Source organism: Pygoscelis adeliae, unplaced genomic scaffold, assembly GCF_000699105.1.
Source record: "Pygoscelis adeliae isolate BGI_AS28 unplaced genomic scaffold, ASM69910v1 Scaffold40, whole genome shotgun sequence".
Lineage (NCBI taxonomy): Eukaryota > Metazoa > Chordata > Aves > Sphenisciformes > Spheniscidae > Pygoscelis > Pygoscelis adeliae.
In genome coordinates, this window is record NW_008823953.1 from 1,528,158 (window position 1) to 1,546,759 (window position 18,602).

At 40.5% G+C, this 18,602-nt stretch overlaps 1 protein-coding gene across 1 annotated transcript in view; it reads right to left on the minus strand.

Annotated features, from left to right (window-relative positions):
• Positions 1–18,602, minus strand: part of GLI3 (GLI family zinc finger 3) — a 193,648-nt gene that overhangs the window by 53,489 nt on the left and 121,557 nt on the right. The window contains exons 4-6 of the mRNA XM_009321630.1: positions 15,860–16,065; positions 10,626–10,772; positions 2,358–2,559 (exon numbers count right to left, since the gene is read on the minus strand). Coding sequence (XP_009319905.1) covers positions 2,358–2,559; positions 10,626–10,772; positions 15,860–16,065 — 555 coding nt within the window. The remainder of the gene's footprint in view (positions 1–2,357; positions 2,560–10,625; positions 10,773–15,859; positions 16,066–18,602) is intronic.

Genomic DNA, 18,602 nt, shown 5'->3' on the forward strand with positions numbered 1-18,602 from the left:
TGCAGCAACTCCTATGAGACTTACCTGCAAGTTTCCAGAAGCTGGGATTTTTACACTAGGAAAAGTTTTTTCTACACTTTGATTGCTGTTGCAGACAGGATATTAAATGGGATGAATCTACAGTTTGATTCAGTACAGCAGTCCTTGTGCTGAATGCATTATTTACAAGACAGTGAGTTGCAATAAATTAAGTTTTACTGATAGTCTTGTTGCTATTTAGTCTTGGAATTTATTAAAGCAATGAAATGTGGCTTGGGTTTAATACCTTATGTCACTGTTTATTTTGGTGTAACTCTTTTACAGACAGGTGCACATGGGAGAAGTTAAAGGGCATCAACAGAGGTGAGTTGCAAAGCTGGAAAAAGAGCTAGCTCTCTCCCTTTCCCTCCTTTCCGCTGGGAAAAATGGAGAGCTACGTTTCTCACTTTTCACGTTGAACAGGCATCTCTTATCAAAAAGAAAAAAAAAAAAAAGATAAATTCAAAATGGTGTGAAAGTTTGGATTATGCATGCCTGGAAAGTATGACCAGGAAGTGCTGAAAGCTTCAGACAACCATAGGCTGAGTCACACAAGCCTTGCTTTCTTCAGTGTCACCAGTTCACAAGACTCACTGTTCTACTCCTGAGCATCCTTACTCAGTCTCTGCCCATAACTCACTCCAGTTCCACAACTGTGTTCAACAAAACCATTCACCTGACTCCGGCTTTGCAGGAGTGGCCCTTAGGTTTGTGATTCTATGTGTCAAAAACATATACCAACCATTTCCAGCTGTGGAGGAAGCGTAAAAGGAGAGAAGACTTACTCCACTGTGGAGACTAGGCCAACTTTTATGCACTATTTGCTTTACCAAAGTTACAAGCAATGGAATAGAAGGTTAGTAATTGAAGTGCCATCCCGTCTTAACGACAGTGGGGATAGTACACCTCCGCACAGTACATGTATTTAACAGATGCGGTCCAAAACTGCTGCCAGCTATTGACATAAATCATATTCCACATTATGGAGCTTTGTAATTGGGTCTGTGGTTACATAGATTGCAGAGTTGTATCGCAGAGCTATGATATCATACCTGTGAAATACTATACAGCAATTCACGTACATCAGAGCTACGAAGCACAACTATTGAAAAGAAGTGCTTAAAAAAACCCAGCAGCACTTAAGCTAATACCAAATATTTACAGTGCTGTCACTTTCAAAGTTTGGCAGGCTCACGGTTTCTAACACACCAGTTGCATGCCCCATTTTCTCCAAAAGTGCAAATCCCCATAGCCGGTTTTTGAAGTTGTAAGTAAGTGTGTCATTTTTGCAGGAGAGGCATGTTTGAGCCTTGCCAAAAATGGGTCTTTTAGATCTCAAGAAATTGCTGTAGGGACTTGTTCCTTTGCCTCATTGCAAATTGAACGTGGAGGCTGCTTTTAAGCCAGGGACCAGCAGCACTCTTTGTTTGGGTGCCCTAAATGCAAAACCAGTATTTTCTGAGACTTTGGAGAGGTGGGGGAATTTTTTTGGAATACCAAAGGAGCTTTTCTCAGTTAACATATAGCAATGTCACAAATACAATAATGTTGTGCAGTTGCATCTCCATTTTTTCTGCTGCTTCTCATTTTCTTCCACTTCCTTTTTTTTGACATTCTTGCTTTTGTTCCCTCTGCCTGTGCCCTATTTGCTTCCCTTTCCTGTACAACTTCTGCCCACCTCTTCCCTTGCTACTCTGCTCTTCTGCCTCCAGACCAACCGTTTTCTTGCACACGCAAGTGAAGCGGCCAAGTGAAAATCACAGCATTTCTGATGATAGTGGATGATAACACTACTTCCTTGATACAAAAAAAAAGATAATTTAGCCACAGAAAGTCTAATCTTTCAATATATGAACTAAAATATGAAAAAAATTGAGATGAATACTGTGAAGTTCTAGCCAAATATTTTAACTGAACAGTACCACACGCCTGTGCTTTACTCTCTGATGATTCTAATGTAGGAACATTTCACTGTCCATTTTATCTATGGCCAGAAGAACCCAAGTGACTTAAGTCACAACCTATCCTAGAGCTTATTCTCTGAAAACAGATTCCTGAGCACACATACGCACACTGTTACTGCTGGTCAGATGGAATATTATCTGCACTGGACAATAATATGCCAGAAGGTCCCTTGTGGTGACCTTTCTAAGCAAGAAAAAAAGTATTTTGTACTTTAAATTAAGCTCCAGCAAATATACATTATAGAAACTGCAAAATACACGTATTAACAAAACAAAACAGTTACTTAGAGATGTGAGTACACATTCACATTTGCATATGCGTGTATGACATGGAAAATGGGAATATATAATATAGGTAGAAAATACTATTCTTACCTTATTGCACTTGCAGATAAGTGGCCATAAGAACCACTGGCTGAGGAACTGCTACGAGAATTATTGAGAATTGTGACCAAGGAATTTGGAGATGTCCGTATCATGGTCTGAAGGTCAAAGCTGTGATCAGATAGGGGGGATATGGACAACGTACGCTTTCGGCTTGGTCTAGCTGACAACCTCGGACTCGGAAACCTGGCGCCTGTTATGTAAACACAAATAATTATCCACCAGGGTACTTAATCGCATTTATTTTTTATCAGTGATGGGTAGAGGGAGTCGCAAGAGACCAACACGCTGTGACAAGCCCACTCTCTCCACTTGTGATCTACTGGCTATGATTGAGGAAAATTAGGAAGAAAAATCTATCTTCCTGTGGCTTACCTCAGGGGAGCTCTGTTTATTAATGTGCAAGCAAAATGATAAATTGCTAAACAAAAGGAAAAGACTTTTATGAGTTATCCCTCTCATTTCTGGTGATTTATGAATCTGATGGCTTCTTAGACATTCACATCATTAATTCAACCACGAGCAATGAGACAGTGGTTCAGATCTGGGCTACCAGCAAACCCAAACCTGCATCACTTTAATACATACAGCCAAAGCTAAACTTGTAAAATATAGTGTAGAAATGAAGAGGCAGCATTTCCTTTGTTGACCGTAATTCTGCCTGGTCCATACTTGATGCAAAACTAAAAATCAGGACTGAAAAAATGCTATAAAAGCCAGCACTATCAGCAGAAGTCAAATTGACATTCACAGCATTAGACTGAGAAGCAGTAGGCTTTATTTGAATTTATCCAGGATCCCATGATATTCTTGAGTTGGGGTGTACAGGGGCCTATGGTTGCCAAATTTCTTTAAAACTAGAGATTAAGCTTTTCAAAGCAGCAAAGAGAAGGCAACCATACAGATACCATTTAAATAAATACATATTACATTTCTAAATTCTCTGTGCTGCTCTGAAAATCTCTACCTCTTCTGGTCTATTTTACCATGTCATCCCAACTCTCTGCAGTCCTGACGGAAGATAGATCACTTCAAATTTCTCCCCTTTATTTAATTATTTTCGATCTCGGTTGAGACCGAGAAGGAGAGAATTAGCTTCCCCACTGCGTACTGAACTATTTCCTTTAACAGTACTGCTGCTTCTACCTTTTTAATCCCTTTAACCTGTAGTAAAGGACTGAGTCCTAACGATCCTGACAGCCAGGGTCATGCAGGTCTTGGGTTTGATGCCTACTTTACAGCTACTTCTCCTAGAGTCCCTGACATTATCTGTAACTTGCTAATAATTCACAGTTGGCCACAAGCCTCCATTATGGGTCTGCTTTTCCTAATTCTTGCTCATATCTTGGTGCCCAGGACCTTTTTTCAATAGGGTATTTAAGCTTATGTACCTAACATTAACCAGGGGAAGAGCCCAACTGACTCCCACCTCAAGGACAGAGCTGGATTAGTATCTGCCATTACATTCTCCTTACGCACCTGAGCGGGTTGCCCTTCCTTCTGTGCGTGCTATCCAACATTTTCGTCTAGTATTAAAAGCTGCCACTTTATTGCTGTTGAGATTGTGTGATCAGATCTCTGTCTATAGTCATTCTCCTAATCTGTGCTTAGTTTTGCCTCAACCAACCAACGCAGGTGTCAATTCTCTCTGGCATCTGGCTAACAGAGAGGTTTTTTTCCTTTGTGCTCTGTCTCCGCAATAGGCCTCAGCCCATACTGTTTCAGTCTTTCAGTGAATATTCATGCTCTTGATTCATCATTTAAAACTTAAGCATTTATTTCTTCCTAAAGCTACTACACGTTATTTTATGTAATGTGTTTTATCTCCTTTTTATGAGCTTGCTATTGTACTGTGCCTGCTTGATATTTTATTAGTGCTGTGCTTCGTGTCTTTCAAAGGCAGAGATCTTTTATTTGTGTTAAAATAAAAACCAACAATGATCAGCAGCTATAAGAAGCTGCAACGTATTTAATAAGGAAATACAAAATACATGTCGTGGTAAAACAAAAACAGTAATACTTTGCACTTACATCTTTCATCCACAACTCTTCTCTGCTGACTTTCAGACAGCATGAATGGGAACAACTCCTCCGAAGTCAGTAGCGGTAATGTAATTTGCCTCAGCTGAGGATATAATTCAAGTGCTTTATAGGTGAATAAACTCTGTTATTGCGGTTTTACAAGGGGATAGCTAAGTACAGGTGTTCCTGGTTAAACAGCAAGTGAAGGGGACATGGAAGACCTGCTAGATATTGGCCAACCAGCAAAATGAGATGCTACTCAAGCACTGCTACCACAGTATCATGTGTTACTACCAGCCATCCTAATGGTGTGCTATATATGACAGCAACAGTTTGCAGTCATGTGAATATAATTATGAACCCCGTTTTCCTCAGACTGATGGGCACAGCTCTTATCATGCCAGCAAAAAGGCAGCAGAGATGCTCAGAGGGGACAAGTACATCTCCCTCTCTTTTGATAAGCAAGGCCTAGTTAAACTTCTATATTAACAACTGAGAGTCACCATGTGCTACTGATGGCCATGTATGAACGGTTTCAAATGTGATTTCCAGGAGAAACACTTTTGAAAAATTACTTCTTATGGATCTGAAGTCCAGTTTTGAATATGTACAACTACAAAGGAATTGCCACTTATTTGAGAAATTCATTAGAAGCCTGCTAAACATGGACTGATGGCTACTGATGCTAACTAGAGAGGGGGTGCATAGGTTTGATCAAAAAAGTGGAGCAGTTGTTAAGAATACTAGCACCTGAGCATCTCTCTTTTGAAGCTAGACTGGGCAATAAAAGCAGGAGACGACAGTTGTGTTTTCCTGCTTCTGCGATCAGACACCATTTATTTTCCATGCCACAACTGCCCAAGTGGACCCGTCCATACTCCAGACCGCATCTCAGAGAGGACTGAGCAAGCATTACCGACAACTGCTCGAAGGTCTTACGATCTTGGAGGGAAGCATGGTTACCCTCGACAGATCACATAAGAGGGTAATTTATACTCCCTGCAGTGCCCTGAGGATTCTCAAAAACTGCAACGTCTTCTCTCCTCCTCCTTCCTGCTCTTTCTGGACCGAGCCTATCTCCTTTACCCCTTGCCTAAGTCATGCTACGGCTCTTGTAAGAGGCCCCTCTCTGCCCACTGCTCATTAAACCCCACCCGTTGCCTGCCAGCTGCTGCCAGGGCATCCCTGTCCCCGCTCTGTGGGGGACGCACCAGATCTGCAGCCAGTGATGGAGAAAGACGCTCCTTCTAGCTGTGAGGGGCAGAGCCCGGGCTTCAGCCACACCACACAGCAGTCTCGGGCTTCCTCTTCTCCTCCAGGCAGCGCCTGTTTCAGGCCCCACCTAGATCTGGGCATGCAGCAGTCCCCTCCATCTACCTGGGACGGGAACAACCTCCTAAGGGGCAACAGTCTCCTGCAAAAGAAGTATTTCTGCTTCACAGCGGGAGCCAATGGCTGAGGCCAGGGAAGAGCTCTACAGAGTCTGACCACAGGAGAGGGGGATTCGCCTCAAGGAAGGCCACGACTTTCAAAACTGAAAATACAATTAAATGGAATTACTGTTTTTTCAGATCTTCATGGTTTAATTAGGTTTCACATGCCTCAAAAGTCTTAAGCATGAGCTGACCACTCATTACACTGCAGGACATTTGCTAAACCATTCACTTAGCATAACATCAGTCTTAGTTAGTATGTTACTATAAAAAGGAATAGGTCACAATTTGTCAGTGCCTCTGAATACTAAACCAAACTTTTCAGCCTTGCCCAGGCATTTATTTTAAACACAAACACTTCAATATTTATTTAGCAATTTGAGATGTTCATCTGCTCACAGTATTCTCCCACTGAAGCATTACATTCCCCACTCAATAATGCTTTAAAACCAAAAAATGCAGGAGCACTGATTCACTAAAAACCCATTTACCTCTGTGCAAGTGCTGAAAAAAAAACATCGGCTTTGGCAAAGCATGCAAATGCAAGCTGACAGTGAAGATTTGTTTAGGAATGTCACCTTTTTGGAGTAGACGTTATAGTAATAAAAAAATCAGTAGTTGATAGTAAAGACTTCAGTGTGCCAACAAAAAATCCAGCAGGTGTCAGAAGAAAAGATCTCATTCCTGGGGTGGAGATCAATTCTAAAATAACAGATATCTATCTCCATCATAAATTTCAAAAATTGAATATGCCATCCAGCAAATTTGCCCATGAATTTGATTTCTGAGTTGAAGTTTTTAGCATTGCTTAATCATTTATAAGGCAATCTTCAGACATGTATCATTTATTCCATCCCTTTAAATCAAACTTCATCAAACCTTTTTTATTCCATCCCTTTAAATCAAACTTCTTTGAACCTGTCTCAGGCACTAGTTTTTGTTGAAGGCTGTGAATGTGGGAAGTTTGATTTTTTTTTTTTTTTACATTAAAGATTTTCTTCTTTCCTTTTTTTCCTTCTGGTTTCTGCTCACAGATATGTAAACTTTGTTTTCGCTTCATGAAAGTTTGTCATAAATTTTGTCTTAGTTTTCAAAATGGTAGATCTGTCATCAGTATGAGAGGAAAAGGAATGGCTTTGCTACTCCACCCTCATTCTCCAACTGTGCCTGAAAATCAGAAATCAAACCCAGTCCAAAGCTTCTTACATTGGCTTAACTCTTCAGGCTGGCCAAATTCTTTACGTCAATTGGGTTGCTATCAGTGTCTCTAATGCCAAAAGGGGTCAATGATGAATACCTTTGAAAAAGAAAAACCTCCCATTCTGAGTGAGCATAGGCAAAAGTTAATCAGAGTGAGGATATTAATACTCTCAGGGTCAATCTAGAAACCCCAGGGAGCATGCTTGCCTTCCACTGAACACCATTTAAAAGCAGAGTAAAACATATTCCCCAAATGAAAAATGCAGATATCAAACCCAAAAGGCTGTGGCTTTTGGAATTATTTAAGTGCTTAAAACACAGTTTTGACATACAGTATCTTTACAGCCACAAGAAGGATTTCAGTTGTTGCTACTGTGGTACTGTCAATACCTTCTCCATCTACTCCCCTCCTAGTTACTTTGAAGTTATACTTAAAGGTAGCACATCTGACCCTTTGAGATCAAGCAAGAAGATGGGAAGACTCAGTCAGGGATTCTGGCCGCCAAAACTGTAGAAAAGCTTTATAGCAGCAAAGAAAATTCTGGTCCACTTTTCATGCCATACAGGACAGGATGAGGAAAAATGACAATCAAGCATACACAACCTTGGCCTGATTCTTCCACAATATATTAGATAGTTCATGGTCAGTGAAGTTCACAGCTTCAAGAAGTTTACTGCTCTTTAGGCAAGATTTAACTTTCTGATTCATATCATCCCCATTTTGAAATCAGTTTTCCAGCACCACAGAGCAAAACAAAAGGCCTAAAACTGCACAAACTGTATGTAACATGCTGGTGTTGGAATTATTGTTATTACTTGTACTACTGGAGAGGGTAGAAATGCCAAATTACTGTGCTAGATACTGTATAAACACAAAATTAGGAGACAGACTTGCTTCACAAAAGAACAACAATGTCTTGCTTGTATCTATTTGGTTGTTGTGTAGAATAAATGAGCAGCAGCCTTTGAGTGAGTTGAGTCTGAATTTGATAACAGATAATGAGGGAAACTACCAATCTCTCTTCCGTTTCCTTTGACAAGACTGGGCAAAGGTGAAAGAGTACTTTTAAGATCACCACACAAACCCTTAAGAAGAAAGATCTAAACAAATGGCATTGCTTTGCATTGATCACTGTACTTTGTTATTAAATGCAAACATGGGCATTCTTATTGTTTTTTTTTAAAAAGTCTTAATATCGGCTTCCTGCTAATTGTTTTGTTCTCGTTTCTAATCTAAAATTCTGACAAAGAAGAAAGGGGTTTTCTTTAGCATGATGAATGATAGGACATTCAGATTCCTACTTAATGACAATTAATTTACTGTATACCCATGCAAGTTAAGATAGTTTTAATTAGTTTTTACAAAGTAAAAGGGTAACTTCATACTCTATTTAGATAAAAGCAGCTATTGCCTGACTAAACATATTCTCATCAAATACAGAAGGTGAGCTGAGTGACCTTACTAGGATTCACTCTTATTTTAATTCTCTATTTACTGTTTAAAAATAACCCATTTGCATAATACTGCTACACATTTTTTGTCTTTAACTCTGAAATAATCCCTAATTGAAAAGTTGCTGCTATAATGAATCTCAAATGTGTGATCTTCATTTTTAAAAACAAACACAAAACAAATTAAAGAGTGCTTTTCAAATATATCAGAGGTAAAGCTGGTGACAGCAAATATCCTTATTAGAGATAGTGTTTAGGTACCTTTTATGAATGGGCTGAAATTATGGGCAAAGGTCAAAACATTTTCCCTTAAGTAAGAAGTGATAAGATTCTTGGGATGCAAAAACTGTAATTCTATGTAGATTACAGCATATACAATCTCTACTAACACATGAAGATCCTTTGTCCAAATGCCATTATTTGTATGAGTACTGCAACGTCTTCTGTTTGTCTTAAGTTTTCTGACATACATCTAGGTATCTATCTTCCTATAGACTGAATAGACCCATTCAATCAAGTCTGCATCTAAATATGTGGTTTGGTACTGCTACCTACATGCATTCAGACATTCTCTCCCAATAGGAACCAAAAACATTGAAAGTATAAAATATCCCTGCTCATTGAGTGGGGGTTGGACCTGATGACCTTTAAAGGTCCCTTCCAACCCAAACTATTCTATGATTCTGTGATCCCTTCACTTCAATGAAGCCATGTCCATTCATACAAGCTGGGGATTTGTCCTTGCAACTCGAGCATAGCAGCAGATTTACATTACCTGAACCATGCATAACAGAGTTTGCATTCTGCAAGATATTACTAATATGCATCAAATGCATTAGCAGCATACTTCGTCTCTCCCTATTCCTCTCAAAATCCAGATCAGGAAGCATCATATTCTTAAGCTTTCAAGCACTGAAGCCTGCACATTAATTTCTGGTTTAAGTCCAGACTACTTGTGTGGGTTTATTATGTTTCTGAAGTGGGTTCAAGGTATGTTACATTACTGTAAAATCACTATGCACACTACCAGTGCAGTGAAACTGATAACAGAAGCTGAATTAAAAAATCCTTCACTATCAAGGTAACAGAATGAAAATAGTTCCCCTGCCCAGTTCCACAACTATGTGGCTTGCCTGATTCTTGTAAAAATTGTTGGTCAGTCAACTACTTCACACTCCAAGGCATGTGTTCTGCAGGGGTAGCTATCTATATTCCCATGCGTTCCAGAGGTGAACCTCCCGAATCCCACACTCCTTGAGATCAGCAGCTATGGCATGCAGCCAACAGCAGGCAAGAAGAAACTGCATGCTAACAAAGATTTTAAAAAGGTGTGGGACAACAAGGTGGTCTAATGCTATTGTATTTGTCTGTACTACCAAGCAAGACTCAACAGTCACCACCTTTTCTTGTCACCACCTTTTATTTCCCTTGTTGGAAGGAACCGAGTACATCCCAAAAGGCATGTGAGCATCTTATGACTAGAGGGGAGTGCTCTGCATAATCCCTTCTGGCTGATCAAAAGCAGCAGTAGTGAGCAGTTTGGAATGGGGAGCTCTCTTTTCCTCCTTCACCAGAGAAAGGGAGACAGATTAGAGGTCTGAAAGATGCTGAAGTGGGTAAAGAAGGCTCTTAATATTACTGAAAACTAAGTCAGGATCCTTGAGAATTCAGCAAACTGCTTCACCTTAGAAGAGGTCTCAAAGTCTATCGGTCTATGATACACACCTTGTAAGCATGGCTACCACTCCCTAAAACGGAGGGGAACACGCTCTCCTAATGGAAAAACAGATGTAAAATTTTTAGTAACAGAGAGCTCATCAGGGAAATACTCACCCTAACGATGAAAGTGAGTTACTGATTGTGAGTGAAAAAGGACATTTTCAAAAGCACTCAAGCCCTGCTGGAAATAAAATTTGTAACCTGTTTTCAGGAGCAGTCCTGTTCCTCTCCCTACTTACTTTCAAAGTTTACTTTCAGACCTGACGTAACCCATGTACATTTGGCAATCAGTGTTTTGGGCCTCCAGCCTCATGAGGAGGCTTACGTTGACTTCCACTTCTCTATCTGCATGGAGGCCTTTTGGGTCAGACCAGGAACAACGCACGTGGTTCCCTTTGCAGGACTGTCTGTATTTCTAGAAAACATCACTTACTATCCATGGCGTGAAGATATTCCATATGAAGAGCACCGGCTCCAGCAGTGGCAGCTGAAGGAATGATGTCTGCATACGGGCTGCGCTGGCCTGCCAACAGAGCCATCTGATGATAATATTCAGCTGGACTGACGCCCGCATGTGGAGCTAAAAACACAACATAAAAAGCACCGTTAATGACGTAAGATAAACGAGAAGGGAAGTTTCATCACATTGCTGATTTCTCTGGCTATTAAAACAGCTTGTTTATTTTTTAATGTAATGCAACATCTGCAGTATGCCACCACCGGTCAATATATTTCAACCAATGATACTGCAAAGACACCGTTCAAAAAACAGCAAGGCGTAAAACACTAATGAGCTCGGTGATCTCATTTTTTTAATATTTATTATTAAGTGACTCAAAAAGTGACAGGCTGACAGCAATGGAACCCAGTATGATTTATTTAGTGACATAAAAAAGCAGGAAAACCTTCCTGGAGCTTTATTCCCATTTACCTCATCCCCGGCCCAAAGGACTCTGTCTCTAAGGTAATAACGCGGCTGAACTTCCATAAGCATTCAAGTTTCTGGAGTCTCTGCTTAGAGGACCAGAAGATTTTCACTCACAGTGTCAGTTTGCGTATAAGTTTAGGAGTAAACAAGGACAAAGCATGTTTTCAGGACAAATACCAGTTGTCCATGAACAACGCGTGGGCGGTTTTTTTGGAAGACAGACAGAAGTCAATGAATATGGCCATTCCATCCTTCAAAGTTCATACATAAGTGTACTTGACATACGAGTATGTTTGCAGAGTCAAAACCATGGACCGGATAGGCTCTACATCCTGTCAGTGAGCTTATGAGTGATGCAGTCCTCTGATAATGACTTATATTAGCCTTTCTCTCCTGTAAAAATAATGTGCGAGCTTTCTCTTCTCCTGCAGTTTTCAAGCATGCCGTCAACTAATGGGCAACTCTGGACAAACACAAAACTCCATATAATTTTAATATCATCTCATCTTAGCAGGCTTCAGATGCTACAGTAAGTAGAGGGTCATTTCATAGGCTTGTAAGAGAAGTACTCATAAAATAAGCTGGGCTCCATCTCTTTGATCCTGACTCTGACCTGCTATGTGACCTGAAATGAACAGCCTTCCTCTCTGCTCTCTACTTGTCCCACTTGCAAAAAAGTTAAAATTTCCTTACACTCTGCTCTCCAGAAGATGGTACGTAAGTTTGCCTAAAACACTTCAGGATCCTTAGGTTAATGGGCTACACCCCAACAGATTAATTTTTTGTTCTTTCATATTATTTAATGAGATTTTTCTTTGATCCCAGCAACTGAATCTTGAATGGAAACAAAATTTTAAGCTGAAATTCTTTGAATTACCACCTTAACCTGAATATTGTTACTTACACAGTATTACTAAAAAGGATAATTTATGTTTACATTAGAGAATCAATCCTAAATGCAAACCGTAGAAGCAAAGAATCAACATTTGCACTAAAAGGAGGTAAACATGGCATTGGAGTTTGGAGAAAAGTTTATTCAGCAATGGCATTTCTGAAGTGTATAATCTGTCTTTATTTTTACCAAAGAAAATGGAATAATGTGCTTTTGATGTTATAATGTTAAATAGAACCAATTTCAGGAAGGGTTCACAAAAATAAAAGTACATCAAACAGGAACAGGAATGGCATGAAAAATTAACTGAGATAAATTAAAGGTTGTTGGTATTTTTTCCAAATTACAAATTGATTTCTCAATTAAATATAATCTACTTCAGCCACCACCGCTTTCTGTGAAATGGCAAGAAAAATATCCAGACCAAATTTTAAAAGAGGAGTAACTCACACTGAATCACTGAAAGTTTTACAGTAGTAGGCAACCACCATATCTTTCCAGACACACTTAAAATACATCCTGAGCTTTCTGACATAAGTGTCTGGGTTAACTAACAATAATATTGGCTGCAAACTTTAAAATGAACTGCTGCAGAAAACACAGTGAGCACATAATTGCATTACTAAATGTTCCATATGCTGAGAAATGCTCTGGTGCTCTTTAAAGATCATTCCTTACTACCTTCTTCAAACATAAAAAATTAGCCTACTAAATGATGTATTGCATGAAGGGTAAATGAAGGGTAAATGGGAAGGTCTGCAGCCCTGAATTTTCTCCTGTTTATTCCTGGGTAGCTTCAGCTTTGCCCCTGCTTTTTTTTTACAAGGGGAGGCATTTGCTTCTGCATTGTGGGCACTGCTGAGCTTCGTTTGAGCACTCTGCTCTACACACAACAACTCAGTCTTTACCCCTGCCACAAACCCTCTGTGTTACTCAGAGGAGTCCTCGGCCACCCCCGGCCCACTGATTCTGCTGGGTAAGGTGAAGCGACAAGTCAGAAAACACTCTACCATTACTGCTGCTGTGGTAGTCATTAATTACAGCTGGCAAGACTTGTAGTGAACATGAAACTGCTCTTCGTTATGTTCCAGATTGTTTTGGCTCTCGGCCATCCCCAGATCTGTGAGTCGACAGACTGAGCCCAATAGCACACTGACCTAATTATCTAACTGGCCTAAAGCAATCAGGGTAGCAAGAGAAATCTTGCTATAACTTTCAGAAGAACAATAACAACTTAGAAGTTTTCATAGTTTAAATGCTATACGACTTAAGCGACGGTGTCCATTATGTTATTAGCACATTATGTACATGTACCCCTTTAAATCACAGGGGTTTTTTATTTGCATTCTAGTAGTGCCCAAGCCGTGACTTAGACTATCTGATCCCAAGAAACTACACCTGAAAAAAGCATTTCATTGTATATCTGACTGATCACACAACAAACTATGGATTCCAGAGAACAAATTTAACAGCTTTTCAATAAGCATGTTGTTTTACTGAAATATGTCCAATGCCTCAATCAAGTTACTGTATTTTCATGAGGTGCTGCACAACACCTGGGCTGCGGTAACTGATCAAAGATGAGCTGTGAGCCTAGAGGAAACATAAACTAAGACGCATTTGTTCAAAACCCAAAGAAATAAGCTTAAGCTAATAAGTTTAGCTTGTACTTATGAAAGGTTAAGGTTGTGTATACAGTCAGCGATCAAAGTTCAGGGGATGAGCATTATGACAGAGCGTACTCTACGGTGTTGTCCACACCCGAGTGTCTCATGCCGTCTGAAAGCCCCTGGGTATCCAAAGCACCTACATGAGGCTGGCCGGTATGAGACAGGCTTCAGAGGAGAAAACTGCCTTTCTGAGGTGGCAGCTGGAGTCGAGGCAAGGTATTTCACAGACCTGAACTGACACCAAACACCTACGCTGTAGACAGATGAATCTTAGCACCATCGTAGTTATGACAGAGCTCCAGACTCAGCTGGTAACATGCAAGTGTCTGTATTTGGGTGAATTGAATAGTTCTCTAAGGCTCCACTGACTGCACTACGTAGATCTCACTGGACTATAATGGCAAAACAGCACACCAAGATCACAGATTTCTATACTGTAGAGACCTAAATTTAGGTGCCAAAATCTGGAACCAAATTCTACCCTGAGACACCCTAGAGTTTCAGAGAGATTACCACTGGCCTGGTGAATATGGCAAAGCCATATCTAGGAGATCTCTGCCTTTCTGGAGTGTCAGCTGGCTGTCGGGTCAGGTACCACTATGTGCCTACATATATGCAAGTGAATTCAGCGTTGTGTACCTGAGACCAAGAACATACACAGGTAAATGTCATATGGTTGTGTGATAGGTGGTTTCCTTCCCTCCTTTCTTTGTATGTGCAACTGGAGCATACCTTAAGCATAAATGAAATTCTGCAGGAATGTGATCTGAAGATTACTGAAGGAAAGATAGTAAAGTGTTCTGCATATTAGCTTTTGTGAAAAGCCCAAATATACATTGCAAGAGTTTTCCCAATTTATGCCATTACGCTATAGCTCTATCATGTTTATCCTATATCAAAAGCTCCAAAGCTCCCTGAGTCAAAACATGTATTTCTGAGCATTCAAATTGTTCCTTCAAAATATTTTTTTTCAGTGTTTTGGCTAAAATAAAAAAGGTAGAATTAGCAAGGAATCATACAACATCCAAAGCGCTGCTAGGAAAGCCCTGTGTGCATTCCATATACCTTGACTGACAATAGGTCATTAAAATTTATTCTCATAAGAATATGTGCCCATAAGTAATGGATTAACTGTAAAGGTATATGTTCTTATAAGCGAGGATTAATTAGTTATCCATTTGGATAGGGTGCACCGCTCATTTTTCAAATTCAGCTAAAGGCAGTTTAACTCTGTTTGGTAAGTTTCTGCATACACTGGGAAGATCTTTCTCATAGTTAAAATAATAGTTTAATTATCTTCACTACGTATTTGTTTGGGAGTATGTTATATTTTAGCTCTCTTCAGCAAATGCTACAATTTTGACATGTTAGACTACTTATTCTATTATTGAAAAACCTACTGCTAACAAGACTGAGCCTTTTTGCAACTCTATTCATTGCTCACTTTGGCAAAATTCCCATTGAAATGAATAGGAAATGCGCCAGAGTAATGGCAAGAGTGATCGCAGGAGTTCACTTCAACCCAAATAGCCTGGAAAGTAATAGCCATGGTCACACCAAGACCTAAAACATCAATATTTCAAGCGTACTGCCCACCATTTAAACTAAAGGGGCTAGTTCTGATTGTCAGCCACTTCTTCTACATCAGCATCATTTCATTTGGCCATACTGTTGGCTAGGGTAAACTGAAATAATTCTACATAACTTTAACAGAACTAGTGACTAAATATAAGTCAGTGCATGTTTTACATGATTGAAAAATACTATTTTAATTAACAAGCCTTTTGCACCTGAAGAACTCCATGGTAATACACTGATCTACACTCATGAAGAATGTGGCTCAATTCAATGCAGATACAGCAGATTTCTTGGGAGATCAGAATCACAGCCCGGGTCAGCTCCACAAACAAAAGATGTCACAAGACATACGCCACCCTTCCAGCTTAAATTTTGAATGAGGCAGGGCTTTCTTTTTTTTTTCCCCTGAAGTTTCAACATTTGTGAGATGTACAAATGAGCTGTGATCGGCTGATGAAGTATTGAAACATTTATGACATAATGAATATGTCTGACAAACCTGCTGAAGCTGCTTTGAACAAGGGGGAAAAAATGTTGACAAGATTAATATAACTTAAGTTGCTACAATGACAGAAAACAGGAGGCCTGTCTTAACCCACCGTCTGTTGGGCTGAGTCCGCGGGCTGCTGAGATCATGGAGAGGGACGGGCTGCTGTGCAGGGACCTGATGTAGTCCATGTAGGGGTTAATGTACGGGTGAGGGGTGCTGAAGGGAGACTCTGATGTTGCAGCAGGATTTCGGTGTGGGGAAATTCTAAGGAACGGAAGCTCCGAGTATGTCGGGCTACTAGATAAGGCAGAAGGCCTGGAAGAAAAAAGAAAGAAAAACAAACAAAAACCAGCCAGGTTATTTATATAATAAAGAAAAATACTGTAAAGGTAACATTCATTTCTTGAAGAATAACAACTGGGTTGTACATGTAATAACTTCCACTACAGTCAACTGCCTGGAAAGAAAAAGGGTAGGAAATGAATTCTTCTCTGTACCCATTATCAGCAACATTTCTCTGACCAATTTTAACCTGAGTTTATATTTGGTTTAATCTTTACATCCCTCAATACCCTTTCCCCATGGAGTTCAGCAGAAAATCACTTTAATTAGTGTGATATATGCACCCTGTATACCACATATTAATGCTTGCTGCAATATGGAAGTCATACTGAGATGCTGAATCACTTACATCTTCAAAACCACATGGCTATTGGAAAAACAGTTTTGAGAGCTACACTGCACCCACTCCCTTCATTTGCCAGCTTACTCTTCCTGAAAGTGCAAGATTGCATGTTTATACAGAAGTCATTTCAGAAGACCCAAACTTTGTAAGCCATTAAGACAGCTGGGTCCTTTGGAGCATTTTTTTGTTGATGTCCCTTCCCATGAAAGATGCAGAAAACTTGGTGGTAAAGGAAGAAAGGTTGCTGAGTATGTTTGATTCTAGCACGGCACCAGAGACCGATGCCTTTAACAAGACCACATTAATTACCTCATTCTTGCGAAAGGAGAGCTGTGGTGCCTTCTCAGGCTACGTGTATGAAGCTGTGATGAACCAAGGCTGAAAGCTGAGTTCACAGCTGACAAAAGATAAATAACCTGCCATAACCCTCCCCATCATCCCACCCTGTCGATATGACAGCATCCAGGCTCTGCGTGGAGACCCTTCTCTCACAGCATCCTGTCTCCAAAGGCACGGGAAAAAGTCCAAATTTCATCAGAAGGGGTTGGAGTGCCTGCCCTTGCCAACCTGCTCCTCGGCAAAAGACAATGATTAAGCCTGTCATGCATTTGCTGTAGTCTAACTGGTTGACCCGAACTAAATGCCTTTTTGTCCCTGTTTTTCCAATTAATTTAGCATATATACAGCACAGACACAGGCAGCAGCTGTGAGAGCAGCGAGGGCAGCCTGTTCCTTTGATGCTGCTGGCTTACGAAGAATAATAAAACAAGAAATGTATTTTTTTTCCTTTAACATACACATACTGTGATCAATGGAGATAGTTGTCATCACCTAAAAGGCCAACAGAACGTAATCTTACATAGGAGCCAATTCTGCTCTGCCATCAGCTTGGAAACTCTAGCGTATGAGTCGGACAAAGATCAAAGTTACGCATTCCTAACACGACGCCACAAAATCCATGAGGGCTCATAAAATCGGGAATAAAGATTTTTCCTGTTGTGCTTTTCTCCCTCTTTTCCCTTCCTTATTTGGCTTTTGTATGTTTCTTGCCCTCCTACAGCTTTCTGCAAGGTAAACCTGCTTAGCCTTCCTGTATGAAATTACCTCCTAGCTCCCAAGTTTGTTATAGAGCTGCATTCGTTGTGTGCGAGCAGCAGGTACCAGCAGCGCAATCACTCCTTTGGCACCTGAGCAAGTGACCCGCAGAAAGCCCAGCCACACACTGGTACGCCTTCACCGTATTTAAAATGCACCAAGAACCTGAAACCAGAAGCTGTTTTCCACCACCATGCAAAACAGGCATCTCCTTTCCTCAGAGCACTTTTTCTCTGTGTGGTTTTGAAGCACCTTTGTTTTACAGTGGAAATGCAGCTTTACTCTTGTTGGTACTGTGAAACCTGACCAGCCATGAAGCATTTGCTGTCTCGCAGTTCCCTGTCAGGCCATGTGTGGAAGGCAGGAGCCTTAAAACTCACGGTGATGTAGGAAGCAAAAATACCACAGCTGACTATCACATTACTGAATGAATTTCCCATCCTGGCAGCAAGGAAAATACAGTAGTATAGCAAATTTAATACAAGAGGAAGAAAGGACCTAAGTTTGGATGTCATTTTACAAGTCATTTTTTCTAATGTGATCTCAACTCAGAAAGAGTTAGAAACCCGAAGAGCATGCGGGCAAGCAGGAGCCCTGGCCTTATCTGGTGCATATTGAACAGAAAACTGTTTAAAAGCTTTTGCAAGAAGGTTGAAAGTCTGTATCAGCCTCAGTGATTCACTCTCCAGCTGGCCAACAGCCAAACGCTGCCGCAGGAGCAAGATTAAGAGCCAGGCTGTCAGCTTCTCCCTCCAGATCCAATGGGAGCCATTCAAGGACACTGGGACTCAACCACTTCTCCTCCTCCTCAGCCCTGCCTCTTCCTCTCTCTGCTCTCCTGAGCTCCTCAGTTTTCCAAGGATGCTAGGGAAAGGATGCCAACCTGGGTAACATCAATCGACAGCAGGCATATAAGATGTATTATCAGAGGCGGAAATAAGGAGTCATTGGATTCCACATAAAATCCCCAGCTCCGGACTCTAATGTTTACTAATCTCTCTCCAACATCTGATTTTAACATGCTGCTAACTTCTCTGCTCACTTCCAGCCTGCATTTTTCTCACTCCTCTGT